Below are 20,342 nucleotides of genomic sequence, written 5' to 3'. Positions count from 1 at the left end.
TAATGCAGGGAAAGTGCCCCAATACACTTTATAGAGAACGAAAAGGATGTTCTTGTTAGCCAGATAATTCAATTAACTGCAACCAGCACTGTGGTAGAGCTTTTAGTGCTAAGAAGTACTTTAGAGCTATTATTTACTGAGAGCATACATACACACCAAGTGCCTTATAAGCATTTTCCCATTTAATTCTCACAACAATTTCTCTGATAAAACAGACATGAGAGAGGTTGGCAATTGATGAACCAGGTGACTACAAAGCCCATGTGCTCAATCACTAACATAAAACTCACTGGAAACTATCTATCTGAGAAAGAAATTATTTGACATATTTAGCAACAAAAATATCACTGTTTTTTTGTTCATATACAAACTCACACATATAAATTCTCACATCAACATGTTCTTCTTCAAGAAACATTATTTATAAGAACTATTAAACTAACATTTTAGAGAAGACAATTCTTAGCCTCAATTAATCTAAAATTTTATGTAAAGCAAATCACATACAAAAAAAATTCTAATTAACTATTCCAACAGCTGTCAAGTCGCTTTTCTTCAAATATAATGTAGCTGGGCAGCACTTTTTATAAAATGATTCTGATGTTCCTTTAAAGCTATGTTAGTTTGTTCCGGAAAGACTGACCCATTCTTTGACATGCTAAGATCTCTTAGTCCTTCACTCCTTTGCACATTGCTCCATCTGTCCAGAATGCTTTCCCCAGCTTGTCCTGCTGGCAAGTTCACATTCCTCCTTCAAAACCCTGCAAGTGAACCCCCAGGCAAAGGCAGATGTGAGCGCCCTTCCTCTGTACTGCCATGGTCAAAACACCAGGGACCCCATTTCACTGGGGATCGTACTACAATGGAGGACAGACAAGTTTTTAATTGTTCTAACATACTGTTCAATAACAACAGTAATAGAAATAAGAAGAGCTCTGGAAATTACAAAGTAGAAGGGCTAATTATGATTAAGAAGATCAGAGAAGCGATTGACAGATAACACTTGAGCTGGACCTTGAATATGCAGAAGAGTAAATTCTCAGTCAAGGAACAAACAGCATGAGCAAAAAGGTTCAGATAACAAATGCATATTACACACTGAAAACTTCTTACTATTACAGAAACAAGTATCCTCGAAGAAAATGCCACGGAAAGTTTGATTCCAAGAATTGCAAAAGCTTCAAAGGAAAAAAATGTACTACTGCATGACATCCCTCCTGTCTCCCCGCCCCCCCCCCCCCCCCGCTAGAAAAGTATTTTCGAGGTCATCATCAGTCGCTATCAGCCAATTACATCGATTTACTCACTGACAAAAGGAAATATCAACCATTAAATGATAATTCTGTTTCATACACTAAGCACTAAGTAGACTTGGTTTTTTGTTATATATATATGGCCATGCCACATGACTTGCGAGATCTTAATTCTCCAACCAGGGATTGAACCTGGGCCCTTGGCTGTGAAAGCACGGAGTCCTAACAACTGGACCACTAGTGAATTCCCTTAGAAAATATTTTAACAAACATATATATGAAGTAATACCAATAATGTCAGCTGACACCTAGTCAGTGCCACATTCTGTAAAGGTGCTTTCACATGTATTAATATTTACTCATTTAATCTTTATGATGAACGTATGAGATAGGCACGATTACAGATGAGAAAACTCAGTTACAGAAAAGTGAAACACGTTATCAGAGGTGACAAAGCGGCAGTCAGATTCAGAGCTTGCTATCTGGCTCCAGGGTCTGGGATCTTAACCACTGTCTTTGTGTACACAAACACATACACACACTTTTATGCTAATTTAAATAGTGTACATATAATTTTGTGCATGGAAAAACAACAAATTTTCTCTATCATATAACACTGACTTAAAAAATGTTTTTAACATGGAAAAATATATGTAAAATAACATAAAAATGACACTTTAACCATCTTTAAGTAGTTTAAGTAGTTCAGTAGTATTAAGTAAGCACATTCACACTTTTGTGCAACCAGTTTTCAGAACACTTTCTAATGCCTGGAAATTATTCTATTTAGTTGATAGTCATATCAACTTTAAGTCCTGGACAAGACTAAATATGAATGTTTAGGACTGAAGCAGACATGGGTAATAAAACTGTAAAAAGACACAAGGAAGTGATTACTACAAATACTGAGGCAATGACTACTTTCGAGCAGAAAGATAAGGTCGTAACTAAACAGATGCATGGAGGTGGGAACACCTGGGTAAATGTCACATTAAAAAAAAAATATCTCGATGGTTGTAAGAGTGTTAGCCTTCCAATAATTAAGCTACATATTTTTTTGGTGTCAATTTGGTGTCTATTTCACTTTATCACAAAAAGATTTTAATAAAAATAGTCTAAGTTAATTCCATTCTTTGTAGTAGTTCGAAAGTATTCAATTCTCCTCTAGTAAAGAGACTATACAGAGAACTGAAAATTAAATGTTACAATATCAAGCCAAAATATTTACAGAAAAGTGGAAAATGTTTTCCCCAAACATTTTAATAATGTTCTAAAAATATATATTCTATAACATAAGATAGTTTTTACACAAAAATCTAAAAGACATTTAAGACAAAAGCAGATATTTGGATCAATGAATAGAAAATATACCTTTCAGTAAATGATTTTTAGAAAGATCAATAAATGAGGAATTCATGTACAACCTTAAAATTAAGACTAAAGTTTTTTATAGCAATTACATTTAATAAACATGGAAGTCACAGAGCATCACTTTTTAAAAATGAAAGACATTAAACTACTTAAAAACATTATGCACAAACATCACAAATAGAGCCTGAGAGTTTGGGGGAAAGTACTAACCAGTTACTGCCAGCAGCTGTGAAACTCTCACCTCCATTTCCTCCCGATGAGACCTGTCTCGGTCTTCAAATTCACGTGTCCTTCTTCGGGCCTCTTCAAAGGCCTGCTGGGCTAAGGCATCCTCCTGCTGTCATAAGAAAACATGAAATAGGTATTTTAATTTTGACTTATAAAATCAAAAAATTAAAATTGGGGGGGTGATTTATTTTTTGAAAGAAAGGAACATAAGATTTCTCAAAACATCAAAGCCATAAAAAAACATCAGAGCAACTTCTCCAAGAAAACCTCATTATTTTCGTGTGCTAATATAACATCCTGGAAATCGTAGTCACATTCAATCACATTCTAACAAATGAAAATGCTCTTCCCCTTTCTGTCCTTACCTCATCCTATTCACCAAAATAAAATCCTAATCAAGTCAATATTTAAGACATGGGAGTATAAGGAAAAAGAAATTAGTAGATACTTCTACAGTGTGGGGATAAGACAGGCTGGATGCTCTAATTATAATACTGAAGCCAGAAATATAGAAGAGAGTATTAACAGAATTGATTGTACAAATGTTAGAAACTTCTAGGCAACAAAAAGAAAATTCCAAGGGATATTATCAAGGAAAATTATTTGTAACATGTAACAAATCTACCTGAATCCTTTCCCAATGGATGAATCAAGATCTGTACATGAAGGAAACCCAGATACCTCAAACTTCTTGTGTCTAAAAGGCAACCAATTTAAACTCGCCCTCTCTACTTTAGTCTGGATGGCAGCACCACTCACTCATTTCAGCTGGGAACCTGAACTGCCTTTTTGACACTTTACTCTCCTCTTATCTTTACAGATCCAATCAACCACCAAATCCTATCCATGTGACCTATTTTTTGAATCATTTTAGTCTCCTTTTCATTCCTTCAAACATTTTGCTGGTTCAGGCTCCTAAGGACTCTCACTAAATTACTGCAGCTACTTACTGCTTCCATTCTGTCATCCCCCAAGCCATAATACAGCCATCAGAGCATGCCTTCTAAAGCACAACCTGACCATAATAACCCCCAATTTAAAGCTCCCTCACTGTTTGCAGCCACATACGTCTCAACACTAGAACTTTCAATGCACAGTTGATGGAATTAAAATATCGAAAACACAACCAAAAAAGTCAATATTCAACTGCCTCAGCTTCACTGCAGGAACGGGCGCCCAGGTAACAATGCTCGAGCCAATGATATAGAAGTGTAAGTCACCTGATGGGGCTTCTAAGAGTCATTTAGGAGACATGTCACCTTTCCTTCTCCCTGGGAACTGATGCAATGACCAGAGATACAGCATCCATCTTGCACACATAATACTAAACCATACACATTGAGCACAGTGCAGCAGGAAAAATGAAAGGACCCACAGCCCCCAGGAATATGTGCTATACCGGGCCTGAACTGCATACCGCCGGTATCTTATTCTGGATGCTAAATCCTTTATTTGGCTATGTTAGTAGGGGTGTTCAATACTTGTCATTTTCACTGACTAAACAAAACGGAAAAGTGTGAGCAAGTTTCCACTCTTATGATGCATTTACTAGCTTTGTGACCCAGGAGTATTTCATTTTCTAAGCCTCAGTAAACTCTCATGAAGAATGCACATAGCCCTAATACTTCATGAGATTAAATAACATAAAAAAAATTTAAGTGCACTACCTGATAACATTCAATAAATCCTATCCTTTTATAAGCACTTCTGGACAGACAAAATTTATACATATGACTACACATGACTATATGTACCAACTGTATTCTCAGAATGTAATGTATAAGGCAGAGACACCCACAAAAGAACACTATTCCCAACTCCTCAGGGTTTTCTCTTAGTTAGGTATCAACTAGAACATGTCTGCTGATAACAGGATATCCCTTCTGTTCTGTGTATTCATTCACTTAATTTCATTTATTCCACAAATGTCCAGTGAGTCTTTATGATGCCCAAGTCACTGTGCTGCGTGCCATGTATGCAATGAGTGGGAACAATCAATGCTTTTCCGCACAGTTTCTGGTCTAGTAGGGCAGGTGGACAATGAACAAATAATTACAAAAATCAATAAATAATTACCAGTTGTGACTGAATACAGTAGAGAAGACTTGAAAGATAAAATGAGAGCATATGAGATGTAATCTAACTCCCTAAGGCAGTTATTAGCCACTAATGTGTATTTTAGCAAGGATCATAGGTTTTTACCTTATTAAAATAAAAAGCAATTATTACCATTATTTGTAGTAAAAAAAGCCAAGAGAGATTTGGTAGCTCTCTACCTATAATTCCAGCTTCATCTTTTCTAGTAAGATGTGAAATGTATGCATAATGAACAGTGTCTACACTTTAATAAACGGTTAAACTGAAAGACAATCAGCGACCCATGTTATTTTGATCGTTTCCTGGTGGGAACTTAAATAACACCTCCCTTTCAAGGATAGTATAAAGAGTACTTGCTGATAAAACTGCACTCACCCATAAAGTACGCTAAAACAGATAGGGACAACTAACACCAGCCAGACTCAGGGAGTCGTGGGAGAGGCTTTCAGCGCTCCGGTCCCCACCAGCTACCTGCTATACTAATCTGTTACTCCACAGTCTATACCACAGTCTGCACAAAGCAATCAGGTGGGGTCATCATCAAGAGTAGTTGGGTGTTTGTGAAACCCACATGGGAAAAAAGTCTAGCAGTGCTCTCACAGAGCATACAAATAAGACTATTCTTAACCATTCTTGCTATGTTGATTTTGGCTTTATTGTATAGCTAAATCTACAACTGTATTTATTTTACAGTTTGGTAATACTCACCTTTCTGTTCAATGAATTTAAAAAACAGATGTATGTATTAAATGAAAAATTAAGAATCAAATTCGTATCCAAGAAAGCTGATGATGAACGCATAATCTGTACAAAATAATGACATTTCCTATTCTCTGTGGGGACCAGGATGATTATCACTGATCACATGAAAACCAAAAGAAATAAATCTGCTGAAGAAGCATCAACATATACTTCAAAGGCGACAATTTAGCATGTGCAGCTGCAAACGGTACATTTAACACCACTCTGTAGAACATAACTTTATTTAAATCAAACGACTCTTCTAAATTTTCACTCACATTCTTGTGCACATACAAAAAGCAAAGCTGTTTGCCTGTTGCCTTTGCTGAAAGAAAAACCCTGCAAAAGGCTTTAGGGTACCAGTTTTACATCAGTGTCATCAGGTACTTTAAATAGAAAAATCTATTCATCCCAATAATGGCTAAATTTTTCTATCCTTATTATAGAATCAAAATAGAACTTTTGGAAAGTCATTATATTGAAGGTGCAACATTTTTGTGACCGCTAAATTAATTTAAAAAGTACAACAACGAAGACAAAGCTGTCAGTTCTTTAACTGCTAATACAAATACAAACAGTGCAACAAACATTTAAACACTGTATAAATAATAATATTCTTGGTGAATTTTTAAAACGATGAAATAGAAACTTACTAGGAATTAGTTGTGGTACACAAGTAATTCATAATTGTTACCCAAACAATTATTTTCCAAAGTATCGAGGAATTCTATCAATCAACTGGACATCAGAGTTGCATGAATTACAAATATATCCATGTATTCACAGTTAAAGTGGCTGAACTATAAAATCTGTGACAAAGCTGATGCTGAAGACACAAAAAATTCACATGACATTACACAAGCACTTTGGATTTAAAAAATTTGAGCCTTTGAAGAACTTCTCTGATATCAACCTAGTTCCTAAAAGGGCATTGTTTTTTTTGTTTGATTCCTGTGAATGAGTCCTTTTAGCTATATTTTGTTCAAAATTAGCTGGAAATCTCTGATCAAAGTACTCAATGGTGAAGTGCCAAATTTTTCAGTTTTTCCAGCTTTCAGAGAATTGCAATTATTGAAAATCAAACATAGGAAAACAACACTGAAATTTACCCCTTACACATTACAGAAAATGAAGTGAAAATACAATCAGCAAACATGATTCAATTGTGAGTTTATACAACTGTACTCAGAAATATCTTAATTGTGGGAAACTTTCAAAACACTTTATTGAAGTATATTACACACACAAAATAGTACATATCTTAGGGCTGTGTTGTTCAGTAGCACAGCCTCTAGCCATGTGAGTACTGCATACTTGAAATGTTGCTAATTTGAATAAGTGGAAAACACACTGGGTTTCAAGTACTTACTGCCAAAAAAAGGAAAAATGTCTCAATAGATGTTTATATCCACTTTATGTTCAAATGATAATATTCTGAATATACTGGGATAAATAAAATGCAAAAGTTAGTAATTAAAAAAACTTTAAAAAATATGACTTGTAGAAAAATTTAAATTACATAATGTGGCTCACATTTGAATTCTACTGGACAGCCCTGTCCTAAGAGATAGCTTGATGAATTTTCAGAAACTGAACCTGCTGTTTAACTAAAAGCCACATGAAGAAACACAACATTACCAGCATCTTGGAAGTCGTCTTCTCCTCCATTCCAGTAACTAGCCTCCTCTCCCAAGGATAAATCACTACCGTTCTTTTTAACACCATGTAATATTAGTTTTACTTATTTTTGTACTTTGATATATAAACGTATTCATATAGCATGTGGTTTAATACCCTTAATATATTTGTGAAATTCACTCTTTGGTAGGTTAGTTGTAGTTTTTCATTTTCATTGTATTTCTCTGTGTGAACATGCAATTTACCAATTTGACTGTTTAGTGGGCATTTGGGCAGTTTATTTAGTTCCTGGCTATTAACCAATAATGCTGTTATAAATGTCCTAGTATGTATATCTTGATGAATATATATACACACACATACATTCATTTCTACTGCATACCAAGCCTCAGAAAAGAATTATTGGATCACACATACACACATGTGCAATTTTAGTATTTATTGCCAGTTTTCCAAATGTTTTGTCAACTTTATGTAATCAAACAACACACCAACTGTTTTTCCATATTCTTGCCAATGTTTGTCAAAGATACTATGAACAAAGGCAAAAAGACAATACCTGTGAAAATATTTCAGCGGAAATACTTACACAATTTAATTTTTTTAAATGGAGTTGTGACTATCCTCTGTTTCTCTCTTAGCTTACCAGGTACCTCAGCCAACTGTTAGAGAATTTTGTTCTCACATGACAGAGAGAATAAGCAAGCTAGCTCTCTTCTGTGTTTCTTATCAGGACACTAATCCTATCACATCGGGACTCCACTCTTCGGACCTCATTTAACCTTAATCAACCCCATAAGGGGGCTTCACTGGTGGCTCAGTGGTAAAAGAATCCATCTGCCAATACACGAAATGCAGGTTTGATCCCGGGGTCAGGAAAATACCCTTGAGAAGGAAATGGCAACCCATTCTATTCTTGGCTGGAAAACCCCACAGACAGAGGAGCCTGGAGGGCTACAGTCCATGGGGCTGCAAAAGAGTCAGACACAATCTAGTGATTAAACAACAAGAGCATACTCCATAAAGGCCCTATCTCCAAACACAGTCATACTGGAAGCTGAGGCTTCAAAGTACTAACTTAGGGTTAACACAAATACGCTGTTGACAATAGCTGGTAAGTGGTGGGGCCAGGAATCACAGTTCTATGACCAAGAAGCTCCTACTCCTAACTTCTATACTATATTGCGTTTTTACTTTTTTTTATTATCTTCCAGAAGATTTGGGATGGTGAAAGCTCCAGAAGTGCTGATGGTTGGCATCCCCTGCTTTAAAATTTTTATATTATGAAAGACCTATTATTATATTAGTTTTCTATCACAGTAGATGACACTTTATAGCAATAAAACCCAATCTGTGGACCAGGGCAACAAAACCTGGGAAACTCTAAGTACGGAAAATACTGTGGGTTAAACTTAAAGTTTGTACCTATCATTTTATATTTCAGTTTTAGACGTCAACTCAATTCCCCCTTGTATAAATTCAGTCTGCTGTTAATCACTTTTTGCAAAAACAGCCTTCTAAATTGCCAATTATTTACTATTTTTCTGAAAGAATTAAATATTCCTTATCACTGTGGAAATCAAAGTAGCAGAGATTCTTTCCTAAGAATTTTAACTCTGAATCTGAATTTTTTTAATAGGAAGATTTAATTTTTTTGATCTCTTAAGGAGACAATTCCTACATTTCTATATATGGACAACAACATGGAAAGAGGAGAACAGAACTAACAAAAAGAGAGCTCCTTTTTATTCATGCCATCATTTTAACTTCATTAAGTGGACTAATATTAAACAACTGAAAAATTAACACCGTCTAATAATAATATACTGACATGTTCTGGCCCCCATAATTACAGAAGTAAATCAGCTGTTAATCTTTCTGTGACTCACCTGCATGTAATCAGGCATCCCTTTTGCAGGTTTGGCTATGATGTATCTAGGTGTAGATTTCTTTCTGTTTATCCTTCTTAAAGTTCATTAAACTTCTTGGACATGGGGATGAATATTTTTAATCAAATTTAGAAAATTTCAGCTATTTCTTAAAACACATTTTCTGCTCCTTTCTTTCTCTCCTCTCCATCTGGGACTTTCATTACATGCATGCTGTTCTGTGTGCTGGCGTCTACCGTCTCTGATACTGATTGTTTTTTTCTTTCTGGTTTCTGTTCTTGAGACTGGATAACCTCCATTAACCTGTGTTCAAGTTCACTAATTCTTTTGCCATCTCAAATCCTGAGTCTGAATTTTTCATTCAGTCATTGTACTTTTCAAATTCTAGAATTTCTATTTGATTCCTTTTAAAAATTTAGATATATTTATCCCTTAAAAAAAAACCTATTTTGGCTGCACTGCACGGTATGTGGGATCTTAAGTTTCCCAACCAGGGATCGAACCCACACCCTCTGCATTGGCAACAGAGAGTCTTAACCACTGGACGAGGGAAGTCCCAAATCTCTTTATTAATACTCTCTTTGAAGAGTCATTGGCAAAAGGAAGAATTTTTCCTTTAGTTCTTTGAATACACTGAAAAACTGCTTCTTTTGTTACTAGGAACCATCATTTGCCACTGAGCTCCCTCCAAATTTCTATTGCTTGCCTTCCCCTGAATAACAGTCATACTTTTGTGCTTATTTTCATGTCTTAGAATTTCCTGTTAAAAACTGGCTATTTCAAATGAAATACTCTAAATTAGTAGCAAATCAAAATTCTGACCCTGCTTACAGATTCATGTTGCCTGTTTCCTGTTTGTCCACTAGTGACTTGCCTAATTTTCTGGAGTCTGTTTCCCCATCAGTGTCCAAACTCTGATGTCACTGGTTTTTTTTTCCCCTTCTTTTTAAGCCTTGCTTTCTAAGGGACTGTCCCAGGTCAGCATAACTTAGTGGTCAGCCAATGACTGGTCAGAGGTTTTGCTTCAACACCTTGAGCCAGAAGGCTTTCAAATCCTTTGCCATGGGGTCTGTGTGTGGCTTGGATGGATACTTTCAAAGTGTAGGTAGTTGATCAGCCTACCTTGCAGTCAGTCAGGGGCCAGTAGCTTTCAAGGGTCCTCTGTCCTCTCCTGAATAGGCATAGCCCTGTACATGTACACAGCCTTTTGGACCCTAAGAGCTAAGTGTGATATGAATAGTAGGGCTCACTTTAGCTATCTCTTTCCCTAGATTTCCCCAATAAATTTCTGGCCAGTCTGCCATTTCTTGTTCCCTGCAACATTCGCTTTCCCAGACTGTCTGCCACAGAGACTGCTATTGTTTTCAGTAACAGCCCTGGGAATGTGTTTTTCCAAGTGCTGCTCTAAATAAAGTCAGCTCCCTCTGACAGGACAACAGAGCTGCCAGTCCTCATGGCGTGCCCAGAGTAGAACTTGAGGAATCAGAGCTGAGGGAGGAGATAGGAGCATCTCCTAACATGCTCGACCATCATCACTGTTTATACTGAAATTCACTAGCTTTGTTCGAATAAATGCCTCTCAATATATGTCCTTTGGTTAATTTTCAGAGACCTTAAATGGGTTTTTGCTTGTTTACAATTTTGTTAAGTTTAATAATTGCTTTTTTGGAAGGAGAACTTGCCAAGCTCCTCATTCAGCTGTTTCAAAACTGCTGCTGTTACATTTTATTTTAAACTGGGTTCCCTCCCCTCAAAATGTGCCAAAGATCCAGAGCAAATATTAAACAGAACCATCTATTACACTTTGAAGTGCACCACTAAGCACACAGTGGTAATCTGACGCAATTTAAAACCATTGAAGGAAAACCTTTTCCCAAACCGGGACCAAATCCTGAGTCTCAGTCTCTTCAGAATTCCTCAATATTATGAGAACATGAGATTTTCTATACTTACTCTTAAAAAAAAAAAAACTTCCGAATTTACTTGATAATAACAAACTGTATATACAAAGAGACAAGGCAGGCATGAAGGCCCTGGATCTCCTGTTCTCTGCTTCCCTAGGCTCTCCCCACCTCTAGGCCCCAGCGGGGACCACTCCCTTCCCGTCCTATGGTGGAAGTGGGGATTGTTGGAAGGTATGGAGATGATGTGTGTGTGTGTGTGTGTAGGGGTATGGGGGCAGCGTGAAGAATGGAGAAGGATCAAAAATTAGAGAGAGGGCCTTCCCTCATACCCACCACTCTGAGGAGGGTTCTTGAGGGAGCTGCCTCAGATGTGTCTCAGCCTATGAGACAGTAGAAGATCCAGCATCCAAAAGTGACCCAGTGACTGGCCCAGCTGAGCTCTGACCACTTGTGGACCGTGTATGCCATGCCGTAGCCCTGCTCCTCTGTGGTGTCGTCCACATCAACATCAAACAGGGAGCCCAGGTAGGCCAGGTGGAAGATGGCCAGGGCCCCAAAGAGCAGGTTTAAGGCTCGCACCCCCAGGCCCAAACGATACTGGTGCGAACAGTCTGGTGGGCACCTTCTCGACAAGATGCAGGCACTGAGTATCCGAGCCAAGCGCTTTCGGAGGATGTGCTCCACGTAAGTGATAAACGCCAGAGACAGCAGCACCGCAGCCAGGTGGAAGCTAAAGCCGTGCAGGAGGGCGCTGGCTGTATAGGTGACCAGCACAGCTGAGAAGGTCCCCAGGTGGAGAGCATTCTTGAAAACATAGTTATTTAGCCAGCAAGACATAGGCAGGTTCCAGCTTGTGACAACTTCCACCATGGACCGGGGCAGCTCCACGTTCAGTGGCTTAGAGACCGTCAGGTCCCATTCCAGGTGATCCTTCTCCTTGGTGAAGCCACTCCCTGCCAACGTGGCTGTGGCCTCGGATAGAAAGCCCACAAAATAGTTGCTGAAGCGGAAGGAGACGGCACTCTCATAGGCTCGCAGCCACTTGCGAAGGAGGGGGTCACCATCGAGGGGGATGAAGTAGGGGAAGAGATAGGGGCCCACACAGGTGGACAGCACCAGGCACAGAAGGGCCAGCAACAGGCTCTGGGCCACCTTCTGCAGCCACCGGCAGCTCAGTGGGCGGCCTTGGACGGCCTCTAAGTACCTGTGGAAGGATATCCAGGGCCCAAAGATGACAGTGCCCACAAAGCAGAGGTAGCCCATGAACTCCACGGGTGAGGGCACCATGCTCACCTCACCCCGATCCAAGTCAAAGCCCAGAGACACTGCCTTCATAGCCACGATCATCTGGGCCCCTCGCATCCTGTGCCACGCCACAGTGTCCACCATGTACGTCTCACCCATGAGCAGGTAGGCGAGGATGGTGATGGAGATGAAGACGCCTCGATGGGAGGAATGTCGGCAGAGGAACAGCACGAGGTAGCACAGAAGGCTGAGCAGCATGACCCAGACCACATGCAGCTCAAAGAAGTGGTAGAGGCTGAAGAACCCACCTGCCACGGTACTTGCGTGCTTCAGGTAGGATGGCAATCTGAGCCTCCAGAGGAGGCGGCAGGCGAGACAGACGGCAAGGAGCAGCCAGATCTGGTCAAGGCCCTGCTGGGCAGTAGGCAGGAGACAGTCCTGCAGGAGCTGCTGGAAAAACTCCTGGCGGCTGAAAGTGGCCATTGTGGACCGCCACGGATGGATGAACAGGTGACTTGGCAGTAAAGAAGCTGCAGTCCAGGGGGCCAGGGACACACCACTGCCACCACTGGGAAGCCTCCCCAACCAGCTGCAAGGCTGGGACTACTGAAGCTCCCAGGGCAGCACTGTATAGTTACTCTTAGAGACTGGGTAAAATAGATCTCCAGACAAAGGCAAGATTAGGGATAAATATAGGGACCACAGTCAGTAAAGCCTGAAGTCACCCTACCTGGGCTCGCTCCTCATCAAACTCCAGGCAGCCCATACCATCCAGTCTCTGGAGATCAATCCAGCCCTTCCAGATAACACAGACTCCATTGAGAATCATGGGAGCCTTCAAATATACCTAAGACACAGAAAAGAAGGATGAAAATCCATGATGAGCCATCAGACACATAAGAAACAAAGGATAAGCTTACTTATGAAAACTGGTTTTCTTTGCAGGGGGGGTGGGGTGGGGAGGGGGGATTAAATACAATGATAAAATTAAGAATTGCAGGAAAGTATACAAAGCACAGCCTCTGACTATGTTCTATACATTAAATTAATCTGGCTTACCAGGACTTTATTTCTAGTCACAATTTTTCTAGATTATTTTTAAAAGGAAGTTTCACAGATTTTGTAAAAACTGTTTGTAGTAAGATGATGCTTGAAGTAGACATCATTTCTCTTGCAGCTGAAGCTGGGACATTCAGGTACTTTGCCTTAATTTTTGAATCTTGATTAGAAAGACATGTAGATGTACAACAATTGGAATTCACTAGCTCCTGAAGAGAATGCACTGTTTCTATTCGGATACCTGAAGCCACCCAGGGTCAGGCTCTTCTTTCCTTTCCATCTTATGACCTACCTCATAGATTTCTGTTAAGTAACGCTGCTTCTTTTTCCTTCTTCTTCTTTTTTTTTTAAACTTAAGTTAGCCAGAGTTGATTTCTATTGCTTTTAGCCAAAGAACCTTAACTGGTACAACACTTACTTATGCATATAACACATATGTTTCAAGTAAATAACCCTTGAGCAAAAGTCAGTTTAGGCATGATTTCCAAATTTAAGTCACTTTCATTTTGATCACCAAATCAATTTTCATATTGCCTGAAAATATAATTGTTCTCAAGCAATTAAGGATCCACCAACAAAGGATGGATCATCTTGATGAAAGATGGATGATGTTATTATCTTGAGGTGAGTATTTTACTGCGATACAGTAAGAAAAAATAAAAGAGGAAAAAGCTGAAAACACCTTTTTCTTTCATCAATTCAGCAGTTTCTTCAACAAAACAATCTTGAGGCACTCTTGTTTTTAGAGAGGTTTAGCAGAACTGTCAGTAACTATAAATATGCAAGAAAAATGACTACTGAAGCACCTGTAAAATAAAACCTAGAGGACTTATGCCTTCTTAGCACATATTTATGTCATTTCCCTCCACTACTAAACACAACTATTTTTCCTGTTAAGGGCTCCCATAAACCATGCTGAGTCAATTTCTACTGATATTGGAAAAAAAGTAAAAAACATTAGGTTCCATTTCTCCTCCCACGTGGACCAAGGGAAACAGTCTACAGTTATAGCTGAAACCGTTTAACCACACATTTCCTTCTGTTCTGATAAGTGCACACTGTGAATTCCCTTCCACATTGTGAATTTAAAACTCCAGTGGTGTACACCTAATTGAACAAGTGACTGTGACAACCTCATGCATAATACCTCACTAAAGCTACAATAACTCTCTGAATTGCCTATCAACATAACTTGACTTACCACATTTACTAATCAAGATTCCCATTTACTCTTTCCAGCAGAGAAGAGGGTGCTACCCAGTACGGCATTTCAACTGTCAGTCCACCTCATTATTTTAAATTCTCACACTAAACATAAAGATGATTCTCATTTAACAGGAGAGAAAGGTCAATTTTATGATCAGATTATACAGTCTTTATCAGTGACTCACATCTTTTAAATTCAAAGATTCCATAACCTAACTTATTCAAACTAACTTCCATCAAGAAATATTTTCGTTATGAAATTACCAATTTTTTTTTAAAGCTGATTTATTACTCTTTTATAAAAGTTCTCTCATGACTAAGAAAACCACTGATCTGCCTTGGAAAATTCCTAAATGAGTTCAGAAAATGGCTACAGTTCATAATCAAGGCTAATGCCTGGAATTGTAATTTAAAATAATATTTAGATGATCCTGTGATTTATTTAGATGTTCACATTTAAATACAGTTTTATGTGTAGACCTTTAAAGTAAATGTTTGGTACTTTCATACATTCATGAATAACAAACGTCGAAGTACGAAGAAAATAAAACTCAACAGTTTGGCATTTTGTAATGTAATTTAATAATGTCATTAGAACATTCAGACATTTTTTTTACTCAAAGTAATGATGGTTCACTTCAAACTGTGAAAAGAAAATGTATTAGAATATGACCTTAGGTTTAAACCACTGTCCTAGAATAATTAAATGTTTTATATAAAATGGATTCTGTAAAGCCTTTAAAATGGGTATTCAGCTAATCACACACAAAAATAACAATAGCTTGCTTATCTTTCCAAAAGTAAAATATCAGGAGGATATGCTTAAGACTTCACAGAAAGTTAAAAGTGACCGTAGCCTCACATTTTGCATTCTTTTGGAAATAAGGTAAAAGTATTACAATTATAGGAAATGGCAACCCACTCCACTATTCTTGCCTGGAAAATTCCATGGACAGAGGGTGCTTGGGGGGCTACAGTTGGTGTCACAAAGAGTCAGACACGACCCAGCATGAGCACAAAAGTATCGCACATTTTTAAAAATCAGCTCAAGTTCTAAGTACCAGTATTTGTAATGCTATTTCAATTCAAATTACACATGGTATCACTTAATTTTCACGTTCTATAGCTTTAAATTCCACATCACTGTAGCAGTAAAGCTTCAACAAAAATATGTATGAACCAACCATGGCATTATCCATTAACAGAATACCACTCAGCCATTAAAAAGGAATAAAGTAGTGATGCACACTACAACATGGATGAACCTTGAAAATAGTATGCTAAATGAAAGAAACCAGAAAAAGGCCACAAACTACGATTCCATTTCCATGAACTATCCAGAGCAGGCAAATACAGAGATAGGAAAGATCAGTGGTTTCCAGGGGATGGAGCTGGGGTGGGGGGACGCGGGGGGCAGGGAGGGTATGGGGAGCGGTGGAAATGAGTGACCGTTAATAAGTACGTGATTTCTTTTTAGGGTGATGAAGATGTTTTGGAATGAGAGTGGTGATAGCTGCACAGTTCTGTGAATATGCTAAAAATTCCTGAATTTTTTTTAATTTAGTGCAGGGTGAATTGCATGCTCTATGAATTATATCTCAACCGAGTAATTATAAAACATAGTCATGGTAAGTTTTATTATCTGTCACACAGGCGACATCTGAGACATGTGAACAGTGATTTCTGGGCAGGCAGCTGCATGTGGGATTCTGGCACTCTGCGAAGAGATACCGGTTGAAGATACAGATCTGGCAGCTATCACCAAGGCTCCCCTGGTGGCTCAGATGGTAAAGAATCCACCTGCAGTGCAGGACATCCAGGTTCAACCCCTGGGTCTGGAAGATCCCCTGGAGAAGGAAGTGGCAACCCACTCCAGTATTCTTGCTTAGAGAATTCCATGGACAGAGGAGCCTGGTGGGCTATAGTTCATGGGATTGCAAAAGAGTCAGACATGACTGAGCAACTAACATACACACAGCCATCAACAACACTGTGGTGTTTCAATTCAAGGGTACAGAAGAGATTACTCAAGCAACAATAAGTAGGAGAGAAGAGACCCATGAAGAACCTGAGGCAATTCAACTTTTTAGATGCTATGTAGAAGGGAAGAATCCAGCAGAGCAGGCTATGAACAAAGAGGAAAGCATGCAAAGAGCCTAGTGGCTAAAGGTTAAGTTACAGGCCTCCTTGTAAAAATTTCTCCTTTGTTGGCTACATAAAACTTCAAAATATCATGTTACAGGATCTTCTGTCACTCATAACATTTAGCAATGCTCTTATTTAAAGCAGGAATTTAGTCTGGAGTTCAGACAACCTACATGAGTTTGGGTTTATGGATAAGTTTCAAGAAGACAAGAAACATCTCAAAATTCTGTATAAAAATGTATGTTTGTGTCCATATGTATTTTTCTAAAGAAGTCTAATGCTTTCACCAAATTCTTGAAAGGATGTATAAGGGGAAAAGGATACAACTATGATAGTAAAAATGCAACTTCCCCTTCCCTCACAGACACCAATGTCTCTGCAGCTCACAGCTTACGAGATGATAAATCTCATTTCCTTTAGTAAAGGGACCAAACTACTTCAGCAGCTAAACATTAGTTACCCTGGGTTTTGAAATGCAAGAGTCTGAGTAAGGATATGAGCGAACTTGAGATACCTTTCCATTTATCAACCTGTATAAAACTGTTCTATCTGACAGTCTGGAGTCTCTTTTCTGTGGGTATCTAAATTTGGAATAAGCAGTGGCAACTTCAATTGTCCTTTCTTCTACAATACCTCCTAGGTAGTTAGAGAGGCAACAGAAACTGAGAGTACAGAGGGACAGCAGAGAGAGTTCCCTCTGTTGAGTGTTTCTAAAGAATGTTATTTCAAGATAACTAAAACAGAATAACTGTAAATTTGCAAAGATTTCCATGCACACCAGTACTGAGCTGTAACGTAACATCAATATACATGGAAATCAAGTGCCAAAGCTATTGCTAAAGCAAGAAGCAGAAACTTCACTCTCAAAAAACCCATTTCAATTGGAAAGAATATTTCACTTCCTCGCAGTAAACTGTCAGAGCTCAAACACTGGTGACTTTGGTCTATAAAATGAGATGTTAGGGAAAACAGTGGAAGAAATTGTCACGCAAGTGTCACCCAAGTATATGTTCCTCGATCCTCTGTCTCGTCACAACAAAGATTTGGAGTGACGAAATGATCACTACTCCTTAAGCCCTCAGTAAATAACTGAATGATGATTACCAGAAGGATAGAAAGATAGCTGGAATTAAGAAATGCTTTTCTTATAGCTTCCCTATAATTTCAATTTGAAAAGATTCACCTATTCAACAGATGTTTATTACCTGTCATTTTGTAAAGGGTAGTTATCATAAGGTTAGAGGGAAATACATGATGAATTTTTAAAAATTCATATCCCACCACCTTCCTGAAAAATTCCAACACCAGTTATCTTAAAGTCTGTAATAGGGAAGAGCCGCTGCTACTGCTAAGTCACTTCAGTCGTGTCCGATTCTGTGCGACCCCAGAGACGGCAGCCCACCAGGCTCTGCCATCCCTGAGATTCTCCAGGCAAGAACACTGGAGTGGGTTGCCATTTCCTTCTCCAAAGGAAGAGCTGAATATATACAAAAAGAACTGTAAAAATTAAGACTGAATTCAGCTATTACATTTAAGTGTGACTCAAATAACTCTTAAGATTAATGGAATGTTCCATTGACAGTGATAAAATTGTTAGGAGCTGGATCCAGGAGCTTTGCAATCTTCTTTTAAAGACCACAGTTCTAACAAAGTGGACTAGAAATACAACCAGGACATAATATCTGAAGATTATCTACCTGAAAAATCTATAATATTTAACAAAAAAACCAAGTGAATTAATGTGCTCAATAAAATGACTAGTTATAAAAAATATACAAAATCCAACAAGTTTCCTATGTTACAATAGTAACTATTTAGAAAATTTTAAAAGTCCTTATTTTAAAATAGCATTAAAAGTATCCACTAACAATAAATATAATAAGAAAGAGGTAGGTTCTGTAAGAAGAAAATACCTAATTTTTAAAACACAGAAAAGGACTTGAAAAACAAGATGTCATGTTCTTTAATGTAAGAGTACCAATGCCAGTTTAACCTCAAAGTAATCCTTTTTTTAACAAAATTTCAGTATAATCTCAAAATAATGTTTTCTGGAATTTGAGGGCTAAGTCTATAATGCACACAAAAGGATCAGACTATCCAAGAAAATATAAGGAAGTATATTCTGCCCTTTAGATATTTAGATATTAGATATTAAATTTCTCCTTTAGAAATTAAGGAGATTCCCTGGTGGCTCAGATGGTAAAGCCTCTGCCCGCAATTCGGGAGACCCGGGTTCAATCCCTGGGTTGGGAAGATTCCCTGGAGAAAGAAATGGCAACCCACTCCAGTACTCATGCCTGGAAAATTCCATGGATGGAGAAGCCTGGTGGGCTACAGTCCATGGGGTCGCAAAGAGTCAGACACGACTGAGCCACTTCACTTCACTTCACAGATATTAAGACATGCAACAATGCAATCAATATACATGCAGCAGTGCTGTGACAGCCAGAAACAATGGAATAAGCAAAAAAAAATTAAAAAAGTAGTTTGAAACAAATAAAATGGCTAAAAATATTAAAATAAAACAATATAACTATCTTTAAATGGAAGAAAAAAAATTTTAATAAAAATTCTAATAATGTGTATGAGGAGAGATACCAGGTTCTAATACGTTGGCAGAGGGAGTGAACTGGCTAATAATTGGGGGAAGGCATTTTTTTTTTAGCAGTAAGTGTGAATTTTCCTCTTATAAATAGGTCATGTGTTTGCAGGGACTTTATAGAAGACAACTACCATAAATTAGGAGACTAAACTCTAATTATTTTTTAAAGAAAAGGAATATTATCACTATGCTTAACTCCAAGACAGCATGGGAAGAGTAAAAATTAAATGTGCTTTAGAATCAGATAAAACCTGGATTTAAATTTTAGTTTTAACACTGTATTTGAGATAAATAATTTAAGATTATTAATAAGTCTCCCAATTTCTCACATATAAAATCAATAATCACACCTCTTTCACAGGTGACAAAAATTAAACCAATGTCTATAAGCTTATGAAACATAAAGCACCACAGAAACTTACACAAAATACTTCCACTAAAATTTTACATAGTGTTCTCTTTCCAAGGGAAAGAAACAACTTTTTTTTTTTGAGACAATGAATAGCTGACCATACCAATAGCATCAGCAGATAACTATTAATACTGGGATGGCCATGGGCACCCAGGAAAACAAGATACTTCACAAAGGAAGTGTGTATCCCTTGCTTGTTAGTTGTAATCATTTATGTAGTCTCTTTAACAGATTCCTTTAGAAGATACTTGGTTCTGACTCATCCTCCTTTAGTCACATGTTCCTCTCCATTTAGAAATGCACAGTCAGCTGCCTGCCTGCTGGATAATCATTACAGTCATTCAATCTCACTTGCCTCTGAATCATACTTGGGTTGCATGCAAGTGTTAAAAAAAAACAGATTCTTCTATAGTGATTTAATGTAATTTACCAATCTACTTCTTACAGTTCAAACAGAAAACAGTACATCTTATAGAAATCATAACACAGATTAATATAAATGTGCCTGGAACTTAAAAGATTAAGCAAGCAAACGTGTGCATGCACACACGC

General features: G+C 38.0%; 2 protein-coding genes across 3 annotated transcripts in view; both read right to left on the bottom strand.

Moving 5' to 3' along the window:
• Positions 1-20,342, bottom strand: part of CBFB (core-binding factor subunit beta) — a 47,825-nt gene that overhangs the window by 10,594 nt on the left and 16,889 nt on the right. The window contains exons 4-5 of one of the 2 annotated variants that reach the window (XM_027978038.2): positions 13,097-13,213; positions 2,835-2,961 (exon numbers count right to left, since the gene is read on the bottom strand). In XM_027978038.2, coding sequence (XP_027833839.1) covers positions 2,835-2,961; positions 13,097-13,213 — 244 coding nt within the window. The remainder of the gene's footprint in view (positions 1-2,834; positions 2,962-13,096; positions 13,214-20,342) is intronic. The other variant, XM_027978037.2, reaches the window with a different exon arrangement.
• LOC105606369 (protein-serine O-palmitoleoyltransferase porcupine-like) lies at positions 2,848-13,090 on the bottom strand. The gene is made up of 2 exons (XM_042231763.2): positions 11,455-13,090; positions 2,848-2,961 (listed from the first exon to the last, which is right to left on the bottom strand). The coding sequence occupies exon 1, from the start codon at positions 12,847-12,849 to the stop codon at positions 11,497-11,499; it is 1,353 nt and encodes a 450-aa protein (XP_042087697.1). The 5' UTR covers positions 12,850-13,090; the 3' UTR covers positions 2,848-2,961; positions 11,455-11,496.

This window comes from Ovis aries, chromosome 14 (genome assembly GCF_016772045.2).
Source record: "Ovis aries strain OAR_USU_Benz2616 breed Rambouillet chromosome 14, ARS-UI_Ramb_v3.0, whole genome shotgun sequence".
NCBI lineage: Eukaryota > Metazoa > Chordata > Mammalia > Artiodactyla > Bovidae > Ovis > Ovis aries.
The sequence above is the reverse complement of the archived record's forward strand: the minus strand, read 5'-3'. Positions and strand labels throughout refer to the sequence as shown.

What these genes read in the sequence shown, in the direction of transcription:
- LOC105606369 (XM_042231763.2), bottom strand. Translation starts at nt 12,849, where the DNA reads ATGGCCACTTTCAGCCGCCAGGAGTTTTTCCAGCAGCTCCTGCAGGAC.